This window comes from Glandiceps talaboti, chromosome 10, assembly GCF_964340395.1.
Source record: "Glandiceps talaboti chromosome 10, keGlaTala1.1, whole genome shotgun sequence".
In the NCBI taxonomy this organism is placed as follows: Eukaryota; Metazoa; Hemichordata; class Enteropneusta; family Spengelidae; genus Glandiceps; species Glandiceps talaboti.
The window spans coordinates 397,574-422,500 of record NC_135558.1 but is presented as its reverse complement, the minus strand read 5'-3'; the positions used below and the strand labels follow the sequence as shown (position 1 = coordinate 422,500).

The 24,927-nt window shown below is 37.1% G+C and overlaps 1 protein-coding gene across 1 annotated transcript in view; it reads left to right on the top strand.

Annotated features, from left to right (window-relative positions):
- LOC144441330 (putative peptidyl-tRNA hydrolase) overlaps window positions 1–23,400 on the top strand; it is a 26,460-nt gene extending 3,060 nt beyond the window's left edge. Inside the window, exons 2-5 of the mRNA XM_078130886.1 lie at window positions 2,240–2,462; window positions 3,443–3,542; window positions 3,800–3,845; window positions 22,958–23,400. Of these exons, the coding sequence (XP_077987012.1) occupies window positions 2,240–2,462; window positions 3,443–3,542; window positions 3,800–3,845; window positions 22,958–23,152 (564 nt within the window). The 3' untranslated portion in view covers window positions 23,153–23,400. The remainder of the gene's footprint in view (window positions 1–2,239; window positions 2,463–3,442; window positions 3,543–3,799; window positions 3,846–22,957) is intronic.
- The last annotated feature ends 1,527 nt before the right edge of the window (window positions 23,401–24,927 follow it).

Here is a 24,927-nt window from a genome sequence, read left to right as displayed (position 1 = left end):
TGAATTTACCTCAGATGTGATAGTAATGTAAGATATGGTAATAGATCATGAATTTACCTCTGATGTAATAGTAATGTAAGATGGTAATAGATCATAAATTTACCTCAGATGTGATAGTAATGTAAGATATGGTAATAGATCATAAATTTACCTCAGATGTGATAGTAATGTAAGATATGGTAATAGATCATGAATTTACCTCAGATGTGATAGTAATGTAAGATATGGTAATAGATCATGAATTTACCTCAGATGTGATAGTAATGTAAGATATGGTAATAGATCATAAATTTACCTCAGATGTGATAGTAATGTAAGATATGGTAATAGATCATAAATTTATTTCAGATGTGATAGTAATGTAAGATATGGTAATAGATCATGAATTTACCTCAGATGTGATAGTAATGTAAGATATGGTAATAGATCATGAATTTACCTCAGATGTGATAGTAATGTAAGATATGGTAATAGATCATGAATTTACCTCAGATGTGATAGTAATGTAAGATATGGTAATAGATCATAAATTTATTTCAGATGTGATAGTAATGTAAGATATGGTAATAGATCATGAATTTACCTCAGATGTGATAGTAATGTAAGATGGTAATAGATCATAAATTTACCTCAGATGTGATAGTAATGTAAGATAGGGTAATAGATCATGAATTTACCTCAGATGTGATAGTAATGTAAGATAGGGTAATAGATCATGAATTTATTTCAGATGTGATAGTAATGTAAGATATGGTAATAGATCATGAATTTACCTCAGATGTGATAGTAATGTAAGATGGTAATAGATCATAAATTTACCTCAGATGTGATAGTAATGTAAGATATGGTAATAGATCATGAATTTATTTCAGATGTGATAGTAATGTAAGATGGTAATAGATCATAAATTTACCTCTGATGTGATAGTAATGTAAGATGGTAATAGATCATGAATTTATTTCAGATGTAATAGTAATGTAAGATGGTAATAGATCATGAATTTACCTCAGATGTAATAGTAATGTAAGATGGTAATAGATCATGAATTTATTTCAGATGTGATAGTAATGTAAGATATGGTAATAGATCATGAATTTATTTCAGATGTGATAGTAATGTAAGATGGTAATAGATCATAAATTTATTTCAGATGTGATAGTAATGTAAGATATGGTAATAGATCATGAATTTACCTCTGATGTGATAGTAATGTAAGATATGGTAATAGATCATAAATTTACCTCTGATGTGATAGTAATGTAAGATGGTAATAGATCATGAATTTACCTCAGATGTGATAGTAATGTAAGATGGTAATAGATCATAAATTTACCTCTGATGTAATAGTAATGTAAGATGGTAATAGATCATGAATTTACCTCAGATGTGATAGTAATGTAAGATGGTAATAGATCATGAATTTACCTCAGATGTGATAGTAATGTAAGATAGGGTAATAGATCATGAATTTACCTCAGATGTGATAGTAATGTAAGATGGTAATAGATCATAAATTTACCTCAGATGTGATAGTAATGTAAGATGGTAATAGATCATGAATTTACCTCTGATGTAATAGTAATGTAAGATGGTAATAGATCATAAATTTACCTCAGATGTGATAGTAATGTAAGATGGTAATAGATCATGAATTTACCTCAGATGTGATAGTAATGTAAGATATGGTAATAGATCATAAATTTATTTCAGATGTGATAGTAATGTAAGATATGGTAATAGATCATGAATTTACCTCAGATGTGATAGTAATGTAAGATATGGTAATAGATCATAAATTTATTTCAGATGTGATAGTAATGTAAGATATGGTAATAGATCATGAATTTACCTCAGATGTGATAGTAATGTAAGATATGGTAATAGATCATAAATTTACCTCAGATGTGATAGTAATGTAAGATATGGTAATAGATCATGAATTTACCTCAGATGTGATAGTAATGTAAGATATGGTAATAGATCATGAATTTATTTCAGATGTGATAGTAATGTAAGATGGTAATAGATCATAAATTTATTTCAGATGTGATAGTAATGTAAGATGGTAATAGATCATGAATTTATTTCAGATGTGATAGTAATGTAAGATGGTAATAGATCATGAACTTCTTTTGTTATTCTGTGTGTAGTAAGTGTAACAGCTCTGAAAGTGTAGAGTGAATATCATTTGTTGTGCTTCCTTAAAAAATATCTGACTTACAAAAATTGATGCTTTCAGGTTGTTGGCATGGGAAACCATAGTTCAGTGTATACATATAGTAGACATAATGTTGGCATGACGTTAGTAAACAGAATGGCAAAAGAGATGCAGTTATCCTGGAAGAGAGATAAAGAATGTCAGGGTGATGTTGCCATAGCAACAATAGAAGAAAATCACCAATTAATTCTCTTAAAACCAAGGCTTTTCGTGAATGTTAATGGACAGAGTGTTTCAAAGACAGGTAAGTGACGGAATAGAAGTGGGGATGGGTGGGATGGGGTTGAGGGGTTTGATTTACACCCCCTTTGAGTTTTCTGAAACAAACATCAATTTTAGCCAACATAGAAATGTACTAGCTGTCTTGTCCATTGGCCTTTATAGTGTAGTTGCTTTCAGCCTACGCTGCTGACAGTTAACAATATGAGATGTCCTCAAGTTTTGTAAGGCAAATTTTCATTGAATGTATAATTCTTTTCTGGGAGAACAGTGTCATTCTTTGAACAGATCAATCAAGAGTAACATAAGATAACTGTTCATTTTTGAAAGCTGCCAGTAATCAATTCAAAACATACTGTAAATAAATGTAAATGGCAATTTGTAACTCTATGATTTGTAGTTACTGAACACCTGACAATAATTTAGTGTAAGTTCTGCTATTGGTTCATGCACCAGTGAGTTCATAGACACCCAGTAGCCATATATGTGGGAAACAAGACATACACACACACACTGGTAGATGAAATATATGTATATATATATACCAAGTAAAATAATATGACAGAACCCCATGACGCAAGAGTACAAGTTTGGCATACTCGGGATACGCTCATAAAGTGCAACAGAAAACACTACAAGCTCAAGTGCAAATTGCAAATGCCCCTGACTACCCACACTGGCACTCGCATGACATGGGGTTCTGTTATTATTATAATACATTTTTATCCGAAACAACAAATTTCTAACATGACACTATGCAATCACATGCTTTTGTGTGGAATGAACGATCATGTGCTCAATTGAAAATTAATTTTCATGCAGGAATGCAATAATCTCTGGTACATATGTAATAATTTGTAGTAGATATATAATAATTATTGGTACTATGTATATGTGTCTATAACTTAGTGAACAGGGTTTATGCTTTCGTCAAGATGTTCACAGATTCTTGAAAGGAACAAACTCTGTGTTGACGATAATCATTGACTGTTTTTACATTCACAGCTGAGAAGTTTCAGTTATCAGCGAAGGATATATATCTTATCCATGATGATTTAGATTTAGTCTTGGGTAAATACACCATCAAACATGCAGGGAGTGCAAGGTAGGTTATTAAGTGGAATTGTTGAAAATAAAACAGTTGGTAATGTAGATAAATGATGATGTTTTATGTAGTAGTGTTGGTGGTGGTGGTGTTAATCATCATGATAATGGTTGTGAGGATGATGATGACAATGGCAGCAATGATGATGATGATGATGATGATGATGATGATGATGATGATGATGATGATGAGGAGGAGGAGGATGATGATGATGATGATGATGATGATGATGATGATGATGATGTATTTACTTTCAGAGGCCATAATGGAGTTCGATCAGTGATGAATTCACTAAGGTCAGATGTAAGTAATCTTGTTTGTCATTTATTGTTGTGCATTTCTACTTTCCGTTTGTAGAGTCAGTCATCATCATCATAAAAATATTTAGCCAGTGACTAAATGAGAGCCTTCAGTGATGAATCTCTCAGTAATCCATTGGAAAATACATGCAGTTTCACCCTTTAACATGTTAAGAAAATCAAGAAATAAAAACGTAAACTATGTCTTTGCAAATTTTGTTGATTTAATAATTTCATGATGCAATTGTAAATAAGCACAAAATGTGATATAGCAAAGTCAGTAAATTATTATGAATACGAGTATAAAGTTGGCGTCAGATTCAGATTCAGATTCAGCTAGCGTCATATTGAGCGTCATATTGAGCGTCAGATAGCCTCAGATCCGAAGACACCCGACGGACTCAATCATACCTGAAATAATACTGTTGAGACTACAGGGAAAGATTCCGTTTCACAGCCTTTTGATGGAAGTTGGAATGTCTCTGCTTGCACAATTTTTATTTGGGAAAAATATGTGAAATAGAGTTGAAATACTTGCAACAGAGACATTGAAGCCGGGAGTAAAAGCTAAGTTTACATGTGTAATATGTTGTCATTTTTACAAATTTGAATTTAAAATTTAAAAATTGTGCAAGCAGAGACATTCCATCGTCCATCAAAATGTTGTGAAGCAGAGTCTTTCCATGTAGTCTCAACGGTATTATTTCAGTTTTGATTGAGTCCGTCGGGTGTCTTCGGATCTGAGGCTATCTGACGCTGAATCTGACGCTCAATATGACGCTAGCTGAATCTGAATCTGAATCTGACGCCAACTTTATACTCGTATTATGAATATCTATTTCGTGGAATGTATGCTAGTGCAATTTCACGCCATGTGTAGCGCCATCTAGTGGTGGGTTTTTGTAACCGTTTCTACCATTCGTTTTCATTTCTCCTTTATTTTGACAAGGTAGTTATGTTTGACATTACACTCCCCCATTTTCTTTGAAACACCACTGTCATGATATTACTCTGTGATACAAAAACTCGTACTTTTGTACACGCCATGGACTGGAATTATTGACAAATATTGTAATGAAGCATATAGAAATGTGCCCGTGACAACATATCAGTGTTCGACTCGTAAAGCGTACAAATACTCAGTGATATACACGTACGCCATGTTCACTTAAATCAAAGTACACCGCAACACATTCTTTGAATACCCCTCTCCCCCCCCCGGTACATATAGTACACCAGACTAGTGTAAAATAAGAATAGAGAGAGAAAATGTTTGAATATATTTTTTTTCATAATTAGTCCATATGAACTGTTTCATATTAAGTCATTATTAACATTAATTTTGTTTTGTATGAATTCAAATCGATCTAAAATGAAATTTCCTCAAACGATCCCATCATTGAAACAATTGTTTTTCAGTAATTCCCAAACGAGGTGTGCATGATTTAGACGGATTACTAAGAAACAGTTTAGATTGATGAAATATGAGTAGGTGATGAAATCAGGTTATCATCGAGATGGAAACTTGGTCAAGTACGTGTTATACCTCTTTTAGGTCACGGTTCGTATATTCAAAAGTTCGAGGTGACTCATTTTTTCAGTTTTATTTAGTGCGTAATTTGATATTACGATAATGTATTTATCGACTTATCGAGTTGACCTGAACACTCGAAAGTACGATGACACTTTTCGAGTTGTACAGAGGTTGTCTGAGGACAAAGCCATATCGGAACGTGTTCGTAGCAACATAGCCATTATTTATGTAAGCACACGGAGGTTAACGCACTTGTCAGCGTACACACGCTGACGTGATCGATCTCACGGTGTGTACTGTAAATTAGTGCCAACGACCGCATTGAATGCACGGGGTGTTTACTATGCTAACTACATGAAGTAAAGCGATCTACCAAATATAAGGCGAGCGGCAGTTCAGGAATGGCTTGTTGAATTAATAATAATAATATTTATTTCTAAAAAAACGCATTCCATATGTAAGAAGATATCTCAAGGCGCTGTACATAAACGATACGTTACGGTAATAATCAGTAAAATTAGAACCCCAAAACGTGAGGGGGAAAAATAGTAGCTGCTTTGCACAACGTGAACTTTCTAAAAAAGATTAGACTTAAAAACATTCAAATTATTTGCACAACAAAGTTCTTGCGGTAGCCTATTCCACAACCGTGAAGCACAAATAGCGAAAGATCTATCCCCATAAAACGTGGTATTACCAATCGGCTGGTGCAAAGTGAGTGCACCCTCGGCAGTCGACCGAAGGGTGCGGCCAGGAGCACGATCATTTAAAACAGATTCTCTACATTTACGCTCTGTACGATAGTTTGTAAACTATTTCACACGTACACAGCATCGGGTGGTACGGTGGACTAACTAACCGATGATAGTAACGCTTAGACTTATACTATGCGGGTAGGTTAGTATCTTTCGCAGCTGGGTAATCCTGACAGAGCCGTGTGGGGGAGACAGACATACTCCAACACCGACAGACTCCCAGTCACTTTGGCGATACTAAACAAAAAACCCATCGACTGTGAAAGTGATTGGAGAGTTTGTTGCGCATTCAAACGATGCTCGTAGTGTTCTATACTGATGCCTTGACCATAGACCCCGTGGGTGGAGGGTCTATGCATTGACTAACCTTAAAACCAGACAAGTTTCTTACTTGTCTGTGATATAACTGATAAACAATCCGATGACGTAATTTATTATACGTAGAAAAATGTCAACTAAATCCCTACTATGCAATCTGATGTACTAACAATGTCAGAAGACATATTGGATTGTATTGGTATAGAAGGCATGTATTGAAGTTAACTTTATACCTTTTATGTTGGCATTTTCACTGAGACTGTGTTTTATGAGCCTGTGACACTTTAAAAGTTCGAACTATCGATAGAATAACTCACAGTGAAATACAAGGTTACCATTGTCCTCCTTTTCCCGGTTTACTTATCATCCGGGGATTTTTTCGTTACCAGTGTTCCCATTTTGGGACACGAGTGAGTACACGTGCGTAAGGTCGAGTCTACATACGGGTGAATCACAATTAATGTCTATATATAGGACGCTCAAATTAAACTGACGCTCTGACTCCCTTTTGCGGACACGCTCCAATCGGCATGTCACGGTCTGACAACCTCGAGGTGACATTGAAACAGCACATCTGTAACATGTAAGCCAGGGCAGTTAGTTCAGAGTCACTTGATTTTTTACTGCCAACCAGGCTTTTATGCAAAAGACTTATTCAAAGTTTATCCATCGCAACAAAGAACGTTTCAGATACCACTGCCTCATGTTTTTTTTGGATAAATTTCTCAGATTATGGATGGATGGATGGATGGATGGATGGATGAATGGATGACAAATACATACATACATACATACATACATACATACATACATACATACATACATACATACATACATACATACATACATACATACATACATACATACATACATACATACATACATGCATACATACATACATACACGCACACAGACAGGCGGATAGATAGGTAGGTAGGTAGGTAGGTAGATAAATAGAGAGGTAGACACAACACATTGCCACTAAATCACATTGAGTCTGCATATGGCAAAATGTTATTTGTAGATTGTATGTCATGATGATTAAACTGCCACGGCCACACAACCGGGCCTCATTTTACACTACACCTCCCACCCCTGTTATATGAAGACAAATGGAATATTCCGACCTACATCTAGGGGCAGGTGCATTTTATTTTTATCGATCACTTGATTTAAATGTCCTGCCACACAGTTGACCTGATATCACTGCACCATGACGTCATTTTATCGAAAGCTGGATCTCGAACTCATTACCCATAATACTTGACCCAGTTGCTTCTAATCAACATTAGCACACCTATATACTAGTAGTATTGTATAGTATTTAGATCTAATTAATTTGCCCGCTACTCATAGCAAAAAGTCATAATTTTGGGCCCATCTACTGTTATGCAGCTCGGTTATAATCATCACACAGCGAAGCTCGTCAGATAAGAATCCATGTATTATAATTTGATAGTCCGACTAGCAATTTTATTTTTGGAAATATAGCGTTATCGATTAATGAATATTAATAACATTACTGATGAAAACTGACGATGGTTTATATTCGTGATAGGTGATAAATGATTAGGTTTCATGTTTCAACGTGGGACATTTTACGGGTTTTGCCCGTCACGGTGTTATGCTGATGTACGGTACATAACCACTGAACGCAAACCAAAATATCAACATAAAACTGTAAACTATGGCTAAATAGTAAACATAGCAACATGTTTTCTTTCTTTGAAATTTAAGTGACGGTTTTATCAAGTTGAAATTACTGAAGAAGCAGTCGTTTTAAACCGAATTCATCACAAAACCTGTGGGCCTCTCAGTGCTGCACAGTGTAACATGCGCCGTCGTCCAAGCATCAACGGAAAATAACGCTGCAGGCTTTTACTAATAGTTTGAGAGAATATTCGCATACTGCTTGACAGAGCTTGATAATAGTAAAGTTTAAATTTAACCTTCATCCTATCAATTACAATTCTCGGGGTTCTGTATATATGGCATGACTTAGAATATTCAACGAACATTGCGAATAGCTGCACCCACTTGCGTCTTAATTCTTTAATTCATGAATATGTTAATTTAAGAAGTGGGACGTCACTGTAGATTGTCGAACGCTAATGGTGTTATTTGGGCTGGCGGCTTTAGAATCTGGGGCAACGCCACCATTTAGTAGTATAATGTGGTACACGCGATGGATTTTGTAGGTCGCTTTGTTTAGAAACAAGGTCTTATAAAGTTGATCTAGAACTTGGTCAAGTAAATATAAATGCCTGGGCGTGTGTTTATTCTTATCAATTCGAACAAGCTAACTAACTGTTATATTTCTAGTCAATTATTTATTTGATGGTTTGTCCGAGCCGATGACTTGATTGCCTTCTTATGCACTTGCCTACCACCCATGGATACCATAATATTTTTAGTGTGTCACTTTTGGCATCAAACAAATGTTCATTATTAGCGTTCATGCTAGGACATATTTGAATATCATAAACCCGACAAATACGACAGTGTGTCAGTCCACAGTCCCTCTAGTTTTGGAGTGGGCTCAATATTTCAAATCTGTAATTTGTAGACAGTACTAGTGGTATCGTTTGTGCTCGTTTAGAATATTGATACCTTGGGTTCTTAGCACAAGTGAACCGATAAAGTAGATATCAGTCTGTCTGTCTGTCTGTCTGTCTGTCTGTCTGTCTGTCTGTCTGTCTGTCTGTCTGTCTGTCTGTCTGTCTGTCTGTCTGTCTGTCTGTCTGTCTGTCTGTAAACGACTTTAATAGAACGACCTAAGTCGCTCGATCGATAGCCTTGGTTTTGGTCGTGATGTTTGGTATGATGTCTTGTAATAGATAAGGTTAAGCAATCAAATTAGCGAAATGCAAATTAGGTCTGACAAAGTTTAAAAATATGCAAATTATGTTTGAAAAGATGTGTTTGGTCAGAAACTCTAACCCAAGAACTAGAACTCTACCAGACCACTGGCGGAAACATTCCAAGGGATGATTAGATGAAGTGTTCAGAACGAGATGCCCCCCCCCCCCCATTGATTGCAATTGTAAGTTAGGGGGAATAGGTGGTCTTTTGTCAAAAATCTTAGAACTTAATAAAATACTACTTGCAGTATTGGTCTGAAATTTGAATGGGACGATTGTATTGAAGACAGATATGCCTAGCAACTAAGACCACACAACATCAAAATGAAAGTGTCTTCTAAACATTACAAGTGATGGGTAGTCAAGTATGTAGCCACAGTCAAATGTCAGTGTATTTTACCAAAGATATTGGGTACCAATCACCTCACCAGGACTAATGAAGTCCCATTAGTCACCCCCTCACCCCCATGTAAAAATATTACATCATCAAGTTCTTGCCCGAACTGTGTCCATGCATTGCCATTGGCGTCATTTTTGTTTTTTACCGTGTTCAAATGGATGACTAAATATTGCAGTTACTGTAATTATTGTTTTATGTCTACGAAAGACACCAACTACATCCCAAATTGCCTCCTCCTACCCCCCCCCCCCGGTCCACCTCACCCCTTGAATTTTAGCATTAGCAAAAGTTCTCCAATATACGTGCATGTGGTACGCTGATATTTGTAAATGTGTTTCCTTTAGCATGATCACCTTCTACATCACTTCTACTATATTTGCCAGGCTGCTTAAATGCTTCACTGTTTCATTACATCATTTCTACTATATTTGCCAGGCTGCTCAAATCCTTCACTGTTTCATTACATCATTTCTACTATATTTGCCAGGCTGCTCAAATGCTTCACTGTATCATTACATCATTTCTACTATATTTGCCAGGCTGCTCAAATGCTTCACTGTTTCATTACATCACTTCTACTATATTTGCCAGGCTGCTCAAATGCTTCACTGTTTCATATAAATCAACCCAAATATCACGTCACGTCTGCTAGTAACAAGTCTGTTCTATATGCATTAATAGGGATTACTCATTTCGCAAGAATTGCATACTGAGTCTGCTTATTGTATACTAGTATATGAAAGTAGGGCGGATTGCAGTACACGGGTCGTTGTCCTCAGAACACGGAAACTCCCACTTCATGAATACTCAGCCTGGTTTATGGATGCTTGATTGACGTAGCTATCGAATAATGCATGCCGGGATACATGCACTGCATCGTATGGTTGACAAAATATATTGTGACAGTCTGAAAAGATATTGTATAATTTATTGCTAGTTGTTTCACAATGTTGATATTGCATTTATCTTGTCCACCGTCTACTCTTAGAGAAATCTTCATAGACTATTTTACAAGATCGTCCATGTCCTGAATTCAGTTGAGGTCATTCTGACGTCACCTTGAGGGATTGTGTCTCGTGTACGTGTGTACGTGCGAGACTCCACCATTCGAACTGTATAGGGGTGGTATGTATACGTGTAAACTGCTCATGCATTGGAAACAGATTGTCCTTACTATACCTCCATGTGTATGGTATCGCCCAATGCAATAATATGCCTACTGCATGTACTGGCATGAATTGTGATATGTGTAAAGATTAATCTCGCAATTTTAAGCCTTAGCATATCAATTATTTTCCTAAAAAGTGTTAATCTCAATATCATAAGCGTTAACAGTCACAACTTCCTTTCTTTAATCAGTAAATGTGTACTCTCTGTTTTATCACCGATAACTGATGCAATACTGCCAAAGGCAAAGTTTTCTGATAAACGTCAATTTTGCCTCTCATTTTAAAAGTGCGTTCACGCAAAGCTTATCATCGGAGAACTAGAGCGAAGTCGAGTACAATTCCCTGGAAATCACACGTGAGTACTCGAGTTACGATGTAACTGCACAAACCCCTTGTTGGCACTGAGTCAGCAAATAGATTGATGTAGGCGTAAAACCCCGGATGTATAACCCACTTACGTGTAGTCCTATGCGTAATACTAATATATCGAACTAGAGCACAGTGACCTAGGTTATTAAAATAAATGTTGATCATATCACGCTCATAAAAAATGGTACTATTTTTTCAAGGTTATAGTACTTGTGTACCGAATAAACGCCCCCCCCCCCATCTACCATCAAACTAGAATATGAGAAGTCTTTTCGTTTAAAGTGGCAATATGGATGACAAATGGACATTTTTTTAGTCGGGCGAAACCGGAGGGGAACTACTAAAAGTACTATGTTGGGGTCCATCTACCCGTGTATGTGTGCGTACATACGTTCATGTCCACCTGTATCTCTGAAATGCAAGAGCCGATTCCAAACAAACCTTATTATAGTGGCTGAATGGTGGCCATATTTGTTGTAAAAATTCACATTTGCCAACTAACTGTGGAAATTTAATAAATAGAGACCTCATTTGAGTGTCTACACCCATGTTAACCAAGATCGGCTTGTTAATGAGACCTTGACTTTTGGCCTTGACCTCGATCTTCTGCAAACAAGGCTTGATTCTTGACCTTCGTGATAATGGCCGAATAGTGGCCAAAATGGTTGCAAAATTCACATTTTGCTCAATTACTCTGGACACTTTAAAAAGTGGATACCTCACTTGAATGTCTACACCCATGTTATCCATGACAAGCTTTCTAATGATACCTTGACCTTTGACCTTAAACTAGATGTTCACGGACAAATGACCCAAAATATTCAAAGTGATGTTGTATACCTCTGACATGCATAGATCGGTTTCAATCAAACCAAGCAGAACTGTCAGATATTGCAGTCCAATTATGCACATGTATACTATATTTCATGACCTTCGCAATGATGAACGAATGGCGGCCATATGTCGTAAAAATTCAGTGTATGAATAAGTAAGTTGAAGCGTTGGGCAGTGTGTGTTCGAAGATGACTTGTTTGTAATAAAATAAATAAGAACCAACATAAACAAGTCCATGCTAGTGATTCAATAATTGCAAAAAAAAAACAACCTTAAAATGTTTATTATCAAGTATAGATCAACAAATCGGAATCGTACGTTAGTCGAATAATGTACAATAGCTACATGACTGTGTATATACACAAGATTTCGGCAAAGCAATTTGGTAAAATTCACAGTGTTCATAAACAAAGATTTTATTTTTTATTTAATTTTTCAGTTCTTCCCGTATTTGTCTCTATGAGGCCTAAAACACATCATCCCGACCACTCCTAGTCTAACAAATTACAACAAAACGTGTAGACCCGATTTAATTCAAATCAAATCATGTTCACATCATATCACGTCGTGTTTTCCATCGATTTATGCTCTTTTTCGTTATTTCACGATTTCCGAAAGCAATTGCGAGTGGTTATCGTCAAGTTACCCGGATGATAATTGTCGTGAATTGAGTGTAGAAAATCAGAGGAATATTATAATCATACCATAGACACTCTCCAAAGTCTAAGTCTAAGATCGTGCAAAGAAGCATTTTGAGTCACAAACCAGAGCTGGTCATTTGTTCTGTGATACATCGAAAAACGGTGTCTTTGACGGTGCCGTAAAAGAGGTCGTGGTTTACGACAATGACAAAGAAGGTTTGTATTTAAAGCCAGGCGATAATCGTAGTCAGAAAATGGTGAAATTCATAAATCATTGCTCGCAATACTAATCACAATCAAAGTAGTGCGGGTAACAAGGCGTCGTTTCATTTGTCCGCCGGATAGCGAAGATTTTGAGCTGATGAAAACTTGAGAGCAAAACATCAAATGCCGAAACCTAGGCCTGTAACTGTAACGGCGCCGTCTCGTCTTATCCGATTATGTATTCAGTTGCGTTTCGGAGACTGCAGTATTAATCCTTGCATGAACAAGGGCCTCCAGATGAAAAGGAACGAACGATAATTAGACAGGTGGTCGACGCCAGAAATTAGGGTATGCCCTTACGTTTAACATTACTTGTCCGAAGTTGTCGGGTGAGTCGTGGATACAAAGGGCCAATTCAGGTGAATGCCCTACTGTGCAGGTCATCGGTAGTTCAGAGAGGTGTATCTCAGGTCGTTTAAGCGTCACTGAACTAATTCAGCATAGAGACAAATGGCAATGACCTTGACCTCGATGTCCCAGACCTTGCTGAACTGAAAAGGTTTGATTACAAGCCACTGCGTTCAATGCGAAGCATTATTAACTATGCGAGTAAAACAACTGTGGGTAAATGATGATGCAAACGAAAATTTTACTCAAAAATTGCACTCAATTTCCTGTCCGAGATATGACATTATACTCAAATTAAACATATTTAATTTCCAACTACAATACCGTGAAAGTATGTCAAGATAAACTTTTTATGGAACATCTTGCATTTAATTTAGAACATTACTGAAAATCTACGATGGAAATCAAGTCGTAGAGCTGTCAATGAAATTCTTTATACATTATATATTATATATTTTATCACGATTCTTTGTTTGGTTTCTTATACACAGCTAAGGGTTGAAGCCCACCCCTGAAATTTCAAATGGAATAGCCAGCCCACAACAAGAACGTAGCAACATAGGCTCATAGCATCTTCACTGCAGAAGCAGGGGGAGGGGTGATAGAGATTGTGTGAAAATGGAATAGCCAGGCAGACTTGTAGTTTTACATTTACAGACAATAAAGTGGTATCAACCAATTTACGATTTCTGAAATTATAAAATGGTCGACATGATGTAGACATGTCACCTCAGATACAACCTTGTTATAACAGACGTTATGACGTCAACATTTCAATTAATCCTTACGTGACGAACCACCCGTTGCCTTGTGCACGTACTTAATTTTAAAAAAAGGTTTCAACGCTTTACAGTTTAAGCCAATAGGCTAGAAACAAAATGTCGTCTGGCTCAATAAAATATTGCCAATATTACTGCATTTTTTCTTTGCAGATCGTTGCTCATTAACATATTAAGGATAGCAAGTTATATTGATATCTCGACTTTAGAAATACTAGTAACTGCCCTGAACAGAACAAACCACTATATGTTTATCAATGGTGTCACACGCAAAAGAAAGTGATTATCTCCCAATTCAATATTGTCCCTTCGTTCAGCCATTTAAAACACGGATGACCTAGCTATGGGACCTTGTCACTGGACGAGTAGTGACAATGTAACTTAGGTCACGAGTATTTTCCGGGTAAATGAAGAAATATATTGGAAAATTAAATAATTAATAATTATACATTCGTGAGCGTGTATAATTTATGAAACATCGAGGAAAAGAATTATAATTGCAATTTGTAACGTTTTGACTCATTTTGAGCTTTGCAGAACCAGGCACAGGTTGTCGTGGCGTAGAACAACCAGGGTAATATATAATCCATATTTTCTGTTCAAAGACAATAACTTGGTTTATACATATACAATATCTAATTATCAGTAAATTTAACGTGGTTTGGTTATATGAACTTGTCTCTCTCCCCCCCCCCATAAGTACGGTCTGTTGTACGAAGTTCACGCTGAACAAAGTTGAATAGAGTAAGTGTGTGCAAGGGTCGAATATGTTGTTTCAAACAACGTACTGAGTACTAGTAGATAAAACAACAGCGTTCGGATCACGTCTAACGGCCCAGTTTGGATTAAGATTAAAATCTAGGGGTGATTGTCTGGCAAAGTTATAGGAAAATTTTGCTCAGAACAAAAGAATGGCTTGGATAATCCATATATGAAATGACAATAACAGATAGAACTAGATTATGATAATATCTATACCAGTACTGTAACATCGGTTTGGAATTTGCAGGTTCCAGGTTCCAGTCTCGCTGCTGCCGTTTGTTTCAGAATGGGTCAAATCTTTGGGCAAGATTTGAAGCACGTGTATACGGGACCTGATAGGATAGACATTGCAATGTAAATGCTTTAATCATATGCGCTTACAGACGCAACAATGTATGGTATGCTCTCCAGCGAGTTTGGGAAATATGAATGGTCGTTATGTTGCTATAGATCCGTGCCAGGAGTAATAATTGTAAAGCGCTTTGAGCACAGCGTATACAAACTGACATTATTAACATTATTGCTAGTTTGACCAGAATATTCATTGTGTTCTCGGTTAACACTGTATAGTGTGCTGCTGCAGCAGAATTCGTTTTATAGCTTCCAACTTCAAAGACCGTACGTTTGATGACTTCCATGATCATGCAGTGTAAACTCTAGGACTTGTACACTGCATGATCATGGAAGTAGTCATCAAACGTACGAATTACTATGCTGTTTTATCGATACCAGAAGACATTGTAATGTTATATAAAAGACATGTATCGACATATTAACATATAATATATGTGTATAAAGTAGTCAGGTTGCGTACCAGCTGCATGCCAGGGAAATCAACTTTAATTTTTTCAAATTGTCATTTTACAGAACTGAACATTACTTCAAACGTACAACGAAAGAAAGCCGACGATCTTATTTACACACTATACTATATCAGCCAAAATACATGTACAATTACACTTGTTATCCTCGTAACAGTCTCACTTTCTTTGGAATGTTCAAATAATGAGTTTCGAAACAAATCAGAAGTCTTTACTCTTCTAGTAGTCCTACCCACACGCACATGTACTCACCATAACTTGATGTGATACACACTGATCAAATAAATGTAACAATCAGATGGTAATCTGAAAGAAAGAAAATTTTCAGGCCTGCAGGATGTCTACGGTTGAATAAGACCACCGTAGTACGCCTCAGTAAAATCCCAGAGATTATATCGAATTTGGGTATCTTTTCTGGATTCCATAAATTTTTAAAACTGTTTTGTTTGGGTATTCAAATTTCACAAAGCAATTTAAGTCAAGACTTAAAGAATTATACGCTGATGTTGTTTACTCCGGAAATTCATTAACCCAGAATTCAACTCAGGTGCATTACAGGTACACGCCAGCCTTGACTTACGCAAAATAGTATCGACAACGGTAGCAACCTCAACACGACACAACAAAGGTGGATGTCCTGGTCGAGCAGGTCATCGATCGCTGTCTTTCAACATAACCGGATATCGTTTCAGTTACAAGCTTTTGTTCGGTTCATGATGAATCATTCAACACTCTCTGGGCTACAGTGACTTACATTTGTACATTAGTTAATACAGAAATTTTACCCCTTGGAGCGAAGTCAAAATAGAACGGTCCTTGAATATTACATACGGTTGGGTTATACCAATTTACTGAAATAGTCGGACATGGTGTGTCCCGTTGAGAAGGAAATGTGGTCATTCTAACATCTCTGTGTGGTGCACGGAGACCTAGATATCTGACTTTCACGACTATTACCGTTTACAGAAGTGGAATAGCTTGCTGGTTTTGTAGCAATTTAATTATACTTACTCGTAGACTAATAAAATGTTGCCTTTCCTGTGAAAATGTATTTTCATCATCAACAGCATTGCTAAAAACATCCTTGGAGTTTTTTTTTTTCATCTTTGAGGTGCTTATTAAGGGATGTGGTCCGGTTTTTTAAGTTCTAGTTCTGTATCATAATTACATGTATGTTTCACTTGAAAAGTTAGGAAAATCATTCTCACCAGAGCATCTTTAGAAGTCATTATTGAAATTTTGATTTGAAACTTGCAGAATCTTCCAGTGATATTTACTAATATGTAATATGTATTTTTGAAAAGATGGTTTTCTGCTAAAGTTTGATGTGGTAGCATACCATTGGGGTGGTGGGGGTGGGGGTGGGGGTGGGGTGGGGAAGTAGTAGAATCAAACAAGTCCATTGAGTCACTTATCCATTTTATTTGGGCATGGTAGTTGATAATTGAGAGTTCAACCACTACAGTAGTTTGTGTTGAAAGCTTGGACAAAATCCAGATCTGGTCGATGTGGAGTCATGATGATCGAATAGTTAGGATGACCAACTTGCAAGTTTAATCTCAGTGTTCGAAGGTCGCAGCTGCCATTTGTTTGGCTAGGCAAGATTTGAACCACGATTGTGCCCCTGTCATTGCTGTATAAATAGGAACCTAGAGGTTGCAATGTGAATGCCGTGATCCAATGTCGTTCATTGGGGTTGAAGTGTAAAAGAACCGTTGACCGTGTCGTTATAGGGTCCGTGTCAGTAATAATTGAAGCGATTTGCGCAGTGTTGGAAACCGCTGTATAAAAGCGAGCATTTGTAGTCATTACCAGTATAGTCCAGGATATTTTGCTAAGTTATTTTTTCATTTCATAATAACTATTTTCTACTTACTGTATGTCTTGAGTCACTATAGATTTGAATATATGACTTGGATAACGTAATTTGACATTGGGGTAGTATAGAAATAACATTTATTGGATAAAAACAAACTCAATATGGAAACGATTTTTATACGTGGACACATTTAAGGGGCAAGTCAAGATATACACAGTGCTAGATGGGTTTTACTTCAAGTTTTACTTTATATTATCAGTAAACTTCCAATTAAACTAAAAAAATGAAGAAAAGCTCGTCCCATTAGGTTTGCTTGCGTACTATCCCATTAAGTTTGATTGGGTACTGTCCACAGTGAGATCATACATGTTTTAATTGCTGTGTTCAAATTCCCTGATTAAGCATATTTTGGTTATGCTAAACCTGGTGGTACGTCTGCTGCATGCCGTGTCTTCGAACGTCAAAGATTTGTTCCCTAATCTTTTTCTTTATTCAGCTGGAAAATACACGAGACCTAAGTATTCCGTCACTGTTCGTCTCCTTCTCAACTGACAAGGTCCCGTAGGTCACTCAAAATATCCATGGCTGAATGAAGAACACATTGTGCTATTCAGTTTGATATTATGTTTTCCATGTTTCTTCATGCACTTTTTCTCTCTCACCAAAGGTCGTTTAAATCAGATTCTGATGTTGATTTATACAAAGATGTATCCGAATCCGTCGGAATTCATGTCACGATGAGATGAGATGTCGTTTGTGTTAATGTTAACCATATCTCACCTCCTGGCTGTCGAAGCTCTATCAAGTTACCTGTACATAACAGGAATTGCAGACGAAGATAAATAGAACTGTAGACAATTTTCAGAGTTTTCGTTGGCACCTAAATGTTAAATGAGGTTACGGTTACCTCAGGGTGTTGCTATGCCACCGCCGACAGGAGTTGACGTCCGTCTCAGGATGTCATTGACAAGCCTTGAGACGAGGTGTAACGATCGTCCTTGGCATACTCGAAGGCGAACAACCGTATGTGATTGTGAGGTTGAGGACCTTCGGAGGCGAACGACCAGCCATGAGTCCACGATTCGACCTTTACGGGCGTCTGAGGTCACTGTTTGAGAAAGTGCAAGGATGTTGTTGTCGAGATAGTGATACGGCATACACAACGAATGTATTGATTGTACTGTCGACTGGATCCCACATAGTAATATGGATCATGTTAATAGTAGAGAGTCCTGTGACTTGTGTATAGCTTACATTTCGTGCACACACACACACACACACACACACACACACACACACACACACACACACACACACACACACACACACACACACACACACCATCATCATCATCATCATCATCATCATCATCATCATCATCATCATCATCACCTCCACCACCACCACCACCACCACCACCACCACCACAACCACCACCACCACCCCACCACCATCACCATCATCATCATCATCATCATCATCATCATCATCATCATTATCATCATCATCATCATCATCATCATCATCATCATCATCATCATCATCATCATCATCATCATCATCATCGTCATCATCACCAGTGTATAGCGGTATGTTCCGTCGAGCGAAAAGAGACACCTCGCCTTTAGGTGTGAATTTTCTTGTTTTGTCTTATGAATAAAAGATAATATGAAAAGAACTAAAAAATATAATTAAACGAACTAAAATCCATGTACCATGAAATGATGCATTGACGTTGAATTTACTCCAAACTAATGGTCTATGTATTAGTATCGCGGTTGTTTTATTTTGTAATTGCTATTCCCTATATCACAAATGGTATATTCCAACCATTTGAAGTAGTTTCGTCCCCGTACTCGCAAACTCATAAGATGCACGGAGTCTGAAAATGTCATCAAAATTGAGTAGACGATGACGTGAACTCCATTATATCATGATCTGTAATTACCGAAGGCAGTGTTAGTTGCCAAATTGTACACGTTTACAGTGCGATTCCATTATCTCTCTCTCTCTCTCTCTCTCTCTCTCTCTCTCTCTCTCTCTCTCTCTCTCTCTCTCTCTCTCTCTCTCTCTCTCTCTCTCTCTCTCTCTCTCTCTCTCTCTCTCTCTCTCGCTCGCTGCAAATTTATGTTGCATGATATTATAACTGAACAACTGATATTAGATAATTATGATTTTCAGCTGTGCAGATGGAATCGACCATTCATAGATAAACAAAACACTTCAAATCTCAATTTAGAAGTTTCGGTCATAAGTCATTTAGAAAGGAGGTCATCGCGAGGTTAGACAACAAGCCCCGGATGTTTATTACACTGCACTCATTTACTATACCTTAGCTGTACATACCCCACAAGTACTTGTACCATTTGTATGCGTAGATGTTACATAGTGCAGTGACATAGCCAGGAACGGCTATAAACCCTGCTACAACAAGCCCAAGATAAGTTTACGATACTCTACCCTGCGTTCATTACACCGCTAAAGTACAGATGTGAGCGGTGTTCAACCCATATCCATTTGTACTTTACGGACAAAGCACTAAACATTCGCCAACAAAAGACATAGGAACACAGTGCTGGTCTTTTGTAAAGGCCACCAGAAAGTGATATGCATGCAATAAACTGCAACTAGGTCGGATAAAATGTATCAACAATCATATTTAGGGTCGAAACTTAGAAGCTACAGGGCGCGACAAGTTTCAATACGAGTTCTACATGTCGAACAATTTGATAATAAAGCGTTGGTATGAGCGATTGATTACCAAGGAAATATTGAGGGTGTAATAAATTGACAGAGAATGGTCTCATTTACGCATACATACATACATACATACATACATACATACATACATACATACATACATACATACATACATACATACATACATACATACATACAAAACTATTACAATGCTTATTTCATTGTGGGAGAACAGATCAGGGGTCAGTTTGATTACTTAGACTCACACAAACACATACACAAACAGGAGTGAATACCCACAATTGTTGTTAAATATCTCTGCATACTGAAATCATACAAAGACCTAGGTTAAATATGAGCCAAGGCCACGAGTTCGGGCAGTGTGTCAGGAAAGACCACGGATTCTATGCAATTGATATAATAAGTACTACGTGGAATGTTATCCCATTGTCATTGTCAGGTACCGAAATGTCATTTTTATGGCGTTCAGAATGTGTCTGTACTTTGCACTTTAAAGTTCTTGTTTTTTCTCTCGAATCTTTAAACTACCACAACGTCACCATGCAGACGTTTGAACGAAAAATGAAATTATACCAAATAGTCGTCAGTTTACTTTCAAACGACCTCCAAACCACCATCATATCAAATTTCTATATATTCAAACCTAATTGGATTATTATACGTACGATAAATATATTAAGCAATTGATTCTATGTTGTGCAACTACGAGCAGTTAAAAACTAAATTAATTAAAACACATGTACTTTGGTTCCCTGTGAAATTCACGGAATTAACATTTTCCCACTTCCATACCTCTTTTCACCGGCAAATCCACATAAATGTCATACTACATGTAGTACCCAAGGGTGTACACGTTAAAATTCAGGATTACTAAACTTGCTATCACGGTGTGCCCATGATTAATTTGCTTCGATTGAGTAATTACCGTAATGTATATTTCGAAATTCATCCGTTCACGAAAGATTAGCTAGCCGCACGTTCCTTGAATTGTTAATAAATCACAGGCAAGGAAGAAACTTCTTAGCTTGTCTGTGAATAAATACACATACATTGGAGGCGGACATAGCTCTTCGTAATAAAATTATAGTAATATTGATATTTATAATGGTAGACAATATTCATAGTATTTCAGCTGCTTTGAAAAATTATACTGTGCTCACGGGGGTCATCAAACTATTGTTATGATGCACCGCTTTTATGTAGGGTGCGGATTATGTGCAAGGCCTTTCGAGTTCAACGTAACCTCAATTTGAGTAACAACCATACACAGACTGAGTACATACGGGTATTTTTAAGTTGAAGATGTGAATTACAGGTCAGTTCAGTTCAATTAGAGGTCACAGGGGTAACATAGAGAGTCAAAGAGATTGTAAACGTTCATACTACGGGTGTACTTGTAATCTGTCTAGGGCAATGACTAGGTGACTGTTATCTAAAGAGGGTGGCCTTAACCTGACAGTTGAGCACATATAGGGTGATGTGTGTAGAGTATTTCCCCGTATGGCAGGAAGCTCTTTTGTCAGATCTTTTTATGTCCACGGATTACAGATATTATGGAATATTGTTATTTGACATGTGTCTAGATGTGGGATTTAGTGAAATATTACAATCTGATCGACGTTTCTAGTATTTCCTGAACCACCCAGCAAAATCAGTGTATGTGTATCTGTTCGGTAAAAATGGATGAATGGGGAGTGGGTGTAGGGATGAGGTGACATTGCAGCCCACAACCGCTCTCTGTACGATCGCTGGCGATGGCCATAGTATCACGAATATCTTATGCATTATGTTCTGTTTTAGCCCCAACAGGCACCACCCGGAGGGTCTATTACATTGGGTTCCGTCCGTGCGTCCGTGCGTGCGTCGCGTGCGTCGGTCCGTACTTACACCCTCATATCTCTGACATACACCAACCAATTTCAACCAAACCGGACACAAAGGTAGCATGCTATGTGAGACATCATGAATGATGACGCTTTGTTTTATGACTGAATGAAATATGGCCGAATGGCGGCCATATTTGTTGTTAAATTTCACATTATGCATCATAACTTTGGAGGTGTAGTATACTACTAGGAAGTATTAACTCCAGTCAATTGCCTGCCTCCATATTATCAATTATGAGTTTTCTGTTAAGACTTGACCTTTGACCTTGAAAGTCTTCTTCTCCAAATAGCCAAATTTGCGTTATCTTTATATCTTTTTGAATAAAACATTTCAAGTGATATCATTATAATCATGACTTGGGTTTGACATGCTGAGGCATATGCAAGTCTCTTAATTTTGTGACCTTGCCCAGTATAGCAAAAATGGCGGCCATATTTGTGATCGAAAAGCACATTTTGCCTGTTACCTCAACTCCAAAACTTTGATACATATGGGCACCATTCAGGTGTCTATCCTCACATTATCAACGATGAGCTTTGTAATGAGACCATGACTTTTGACCTTAAACATTAATTGTCAAGATGAACTGACCGAAATATTTCTTTCTGAATACCCAAATACTGCGTTTAAATGTTTATGCCCCAAAGGTTAGCTTTCTTTGCATACCTTGACCTTTGACTTTGACCTCCATATTCAAGGTCAAATAGCAAATTGGTCAATTAATTATGAAATTTTGTATCTAGAAACACCATTCTAAATTGCACAATATTTTTGCCATAAAAACACCAGGGGTGGGAGTATGTCTTCAATGAAGGCTTGTATGTATTATTTCAGGCAATGGTTCGACTTCGGATCGGTATAGGCAGACCAGCACGGAGAGAGGAAGTGGTTGATTACGTTCTTTCGAAATTTACGCAAGAGGAACAAATTGTAATGGATAGCACGATGAACTGTACAATAAATCTACTATTGCAGAACATCAGAAGTCGAAGAACAAAAAACGAAAAGAAGAGCTCCAAAGCTTCGTGAAGTTAGCGTTTTGCGTGTGATATCACCATCGGTAATAAAATGGAAGAATGAAGTCCAAATGTTAGACGAATTTAATAACCATGTCATAAGGACTCATCACGCCACTACTTGGATTTGATACCGTTATTCGATATATACGGGTGGTAGACTTCTATCATTGACGCTCGAAGAGCTCGGATACCTTTCTATCATGGCCATGGACAAGATATATACGAGAAATTTTAAAATTTACTCGATGAACGACTGCTTCTGAGGTTTAATTTGGTTCACACCGTGAGCAAAATATTTCAAGCGCCCCCTTTCAGACCATCAACATGTTCATGCCCCCTCCCCCCTTTGCCCCCTTATTTTTTTCATGCCCTCCCTCCCCCCAATTCTCCCTAGGCCCCCTGCCGCAAATTCTGACAACAGTCTTAGTTTGATGCATAGTGTACCATGATTATCGGGTGAAATTTTTTCCTACAGTGTCTTTCTCTTATCGATCTGGTGTCATCACTGGTGTCATCACTGGTGTCATAACTGGTGTCATCACTGGTGTCATCACTGGTGTTCTGAGCCAATGTGCTGATAAATGGTTGAGAAACTTTCGTAATTGGTCAAATTTTACTGGTATCCAACTTCAACAAGAAGTTTGTTGTTACTTGCCACAGATTTCTTCCACATGTCAATAGATTTTGATTTCAAAGAGTCTTTAACTTTCCCTTATATAAAGTAGACAATTTATAATTTTCATCGTAAACCGTGAAACAGTTACAAAAGGAAAATACTGAATGAATAAAATAAAATGAACAGATATATGGACTGGTGTTTTTCATGTAACCTCATTTCTAATTTGTATGCATAATCAAGTAAATATTCCTCTTCAACTTTTTAAAACCGAAACATGCAAGACATACATACATACATACATACATACATACATACATACATGCATGCATGCATGCATGCATGCACGCACGCACGCACGCACGCACGCACGCACACACACACACATACATACATACATACATACATACATACATACATACATACATACATACATACATACATACATACATACATACATACATACATACACATGCATGCATGCATGCATGCATGCATTCATACATACATACATACATACATACATACATACATACATACATACATACATACATACATACATACATACATACATACATACATACATACATACATACATACATACATACATACATACATACAAACATACATACATACATACATACATACATACATACATACATACATGCATTCATACATACATAAGATTTACGACGGCTAACTGGGAATACACGTCGAGTTTTAGCTTCATTAGTTTTTAATTCAGAAATTGGCAGGTTTCCATAGCTTTAGTCCTGAACTCATGACAGTCGTGACTATTAAAACCTCAATAAATATATTCTTGGCATTTCGCATACAGTGATGACCTCATGTATACACAACACTGTCCTGAACTGTGTGTGAACCCTCGTTATCTGTGACAGCCAACCTACCGTTTCTAGTTGTAATATAATAGAACAGTCCAACACAAAATGAACCACACATATTTTTAAAACTTACTGTATGATATAATCTGAGACAATATTCACTTTGAAGTGCTAACATCAGTTGACACTAAAAGGCCGGCAGATCATCACATTACATGTTTGCACTCTATTTATATATATAATCTACTAAATCTTGCTGAAATAGATCGGGTAAATAATGTCTATTTCATTCCACTCGGTAACCTACCCATATGTATTGTTGGA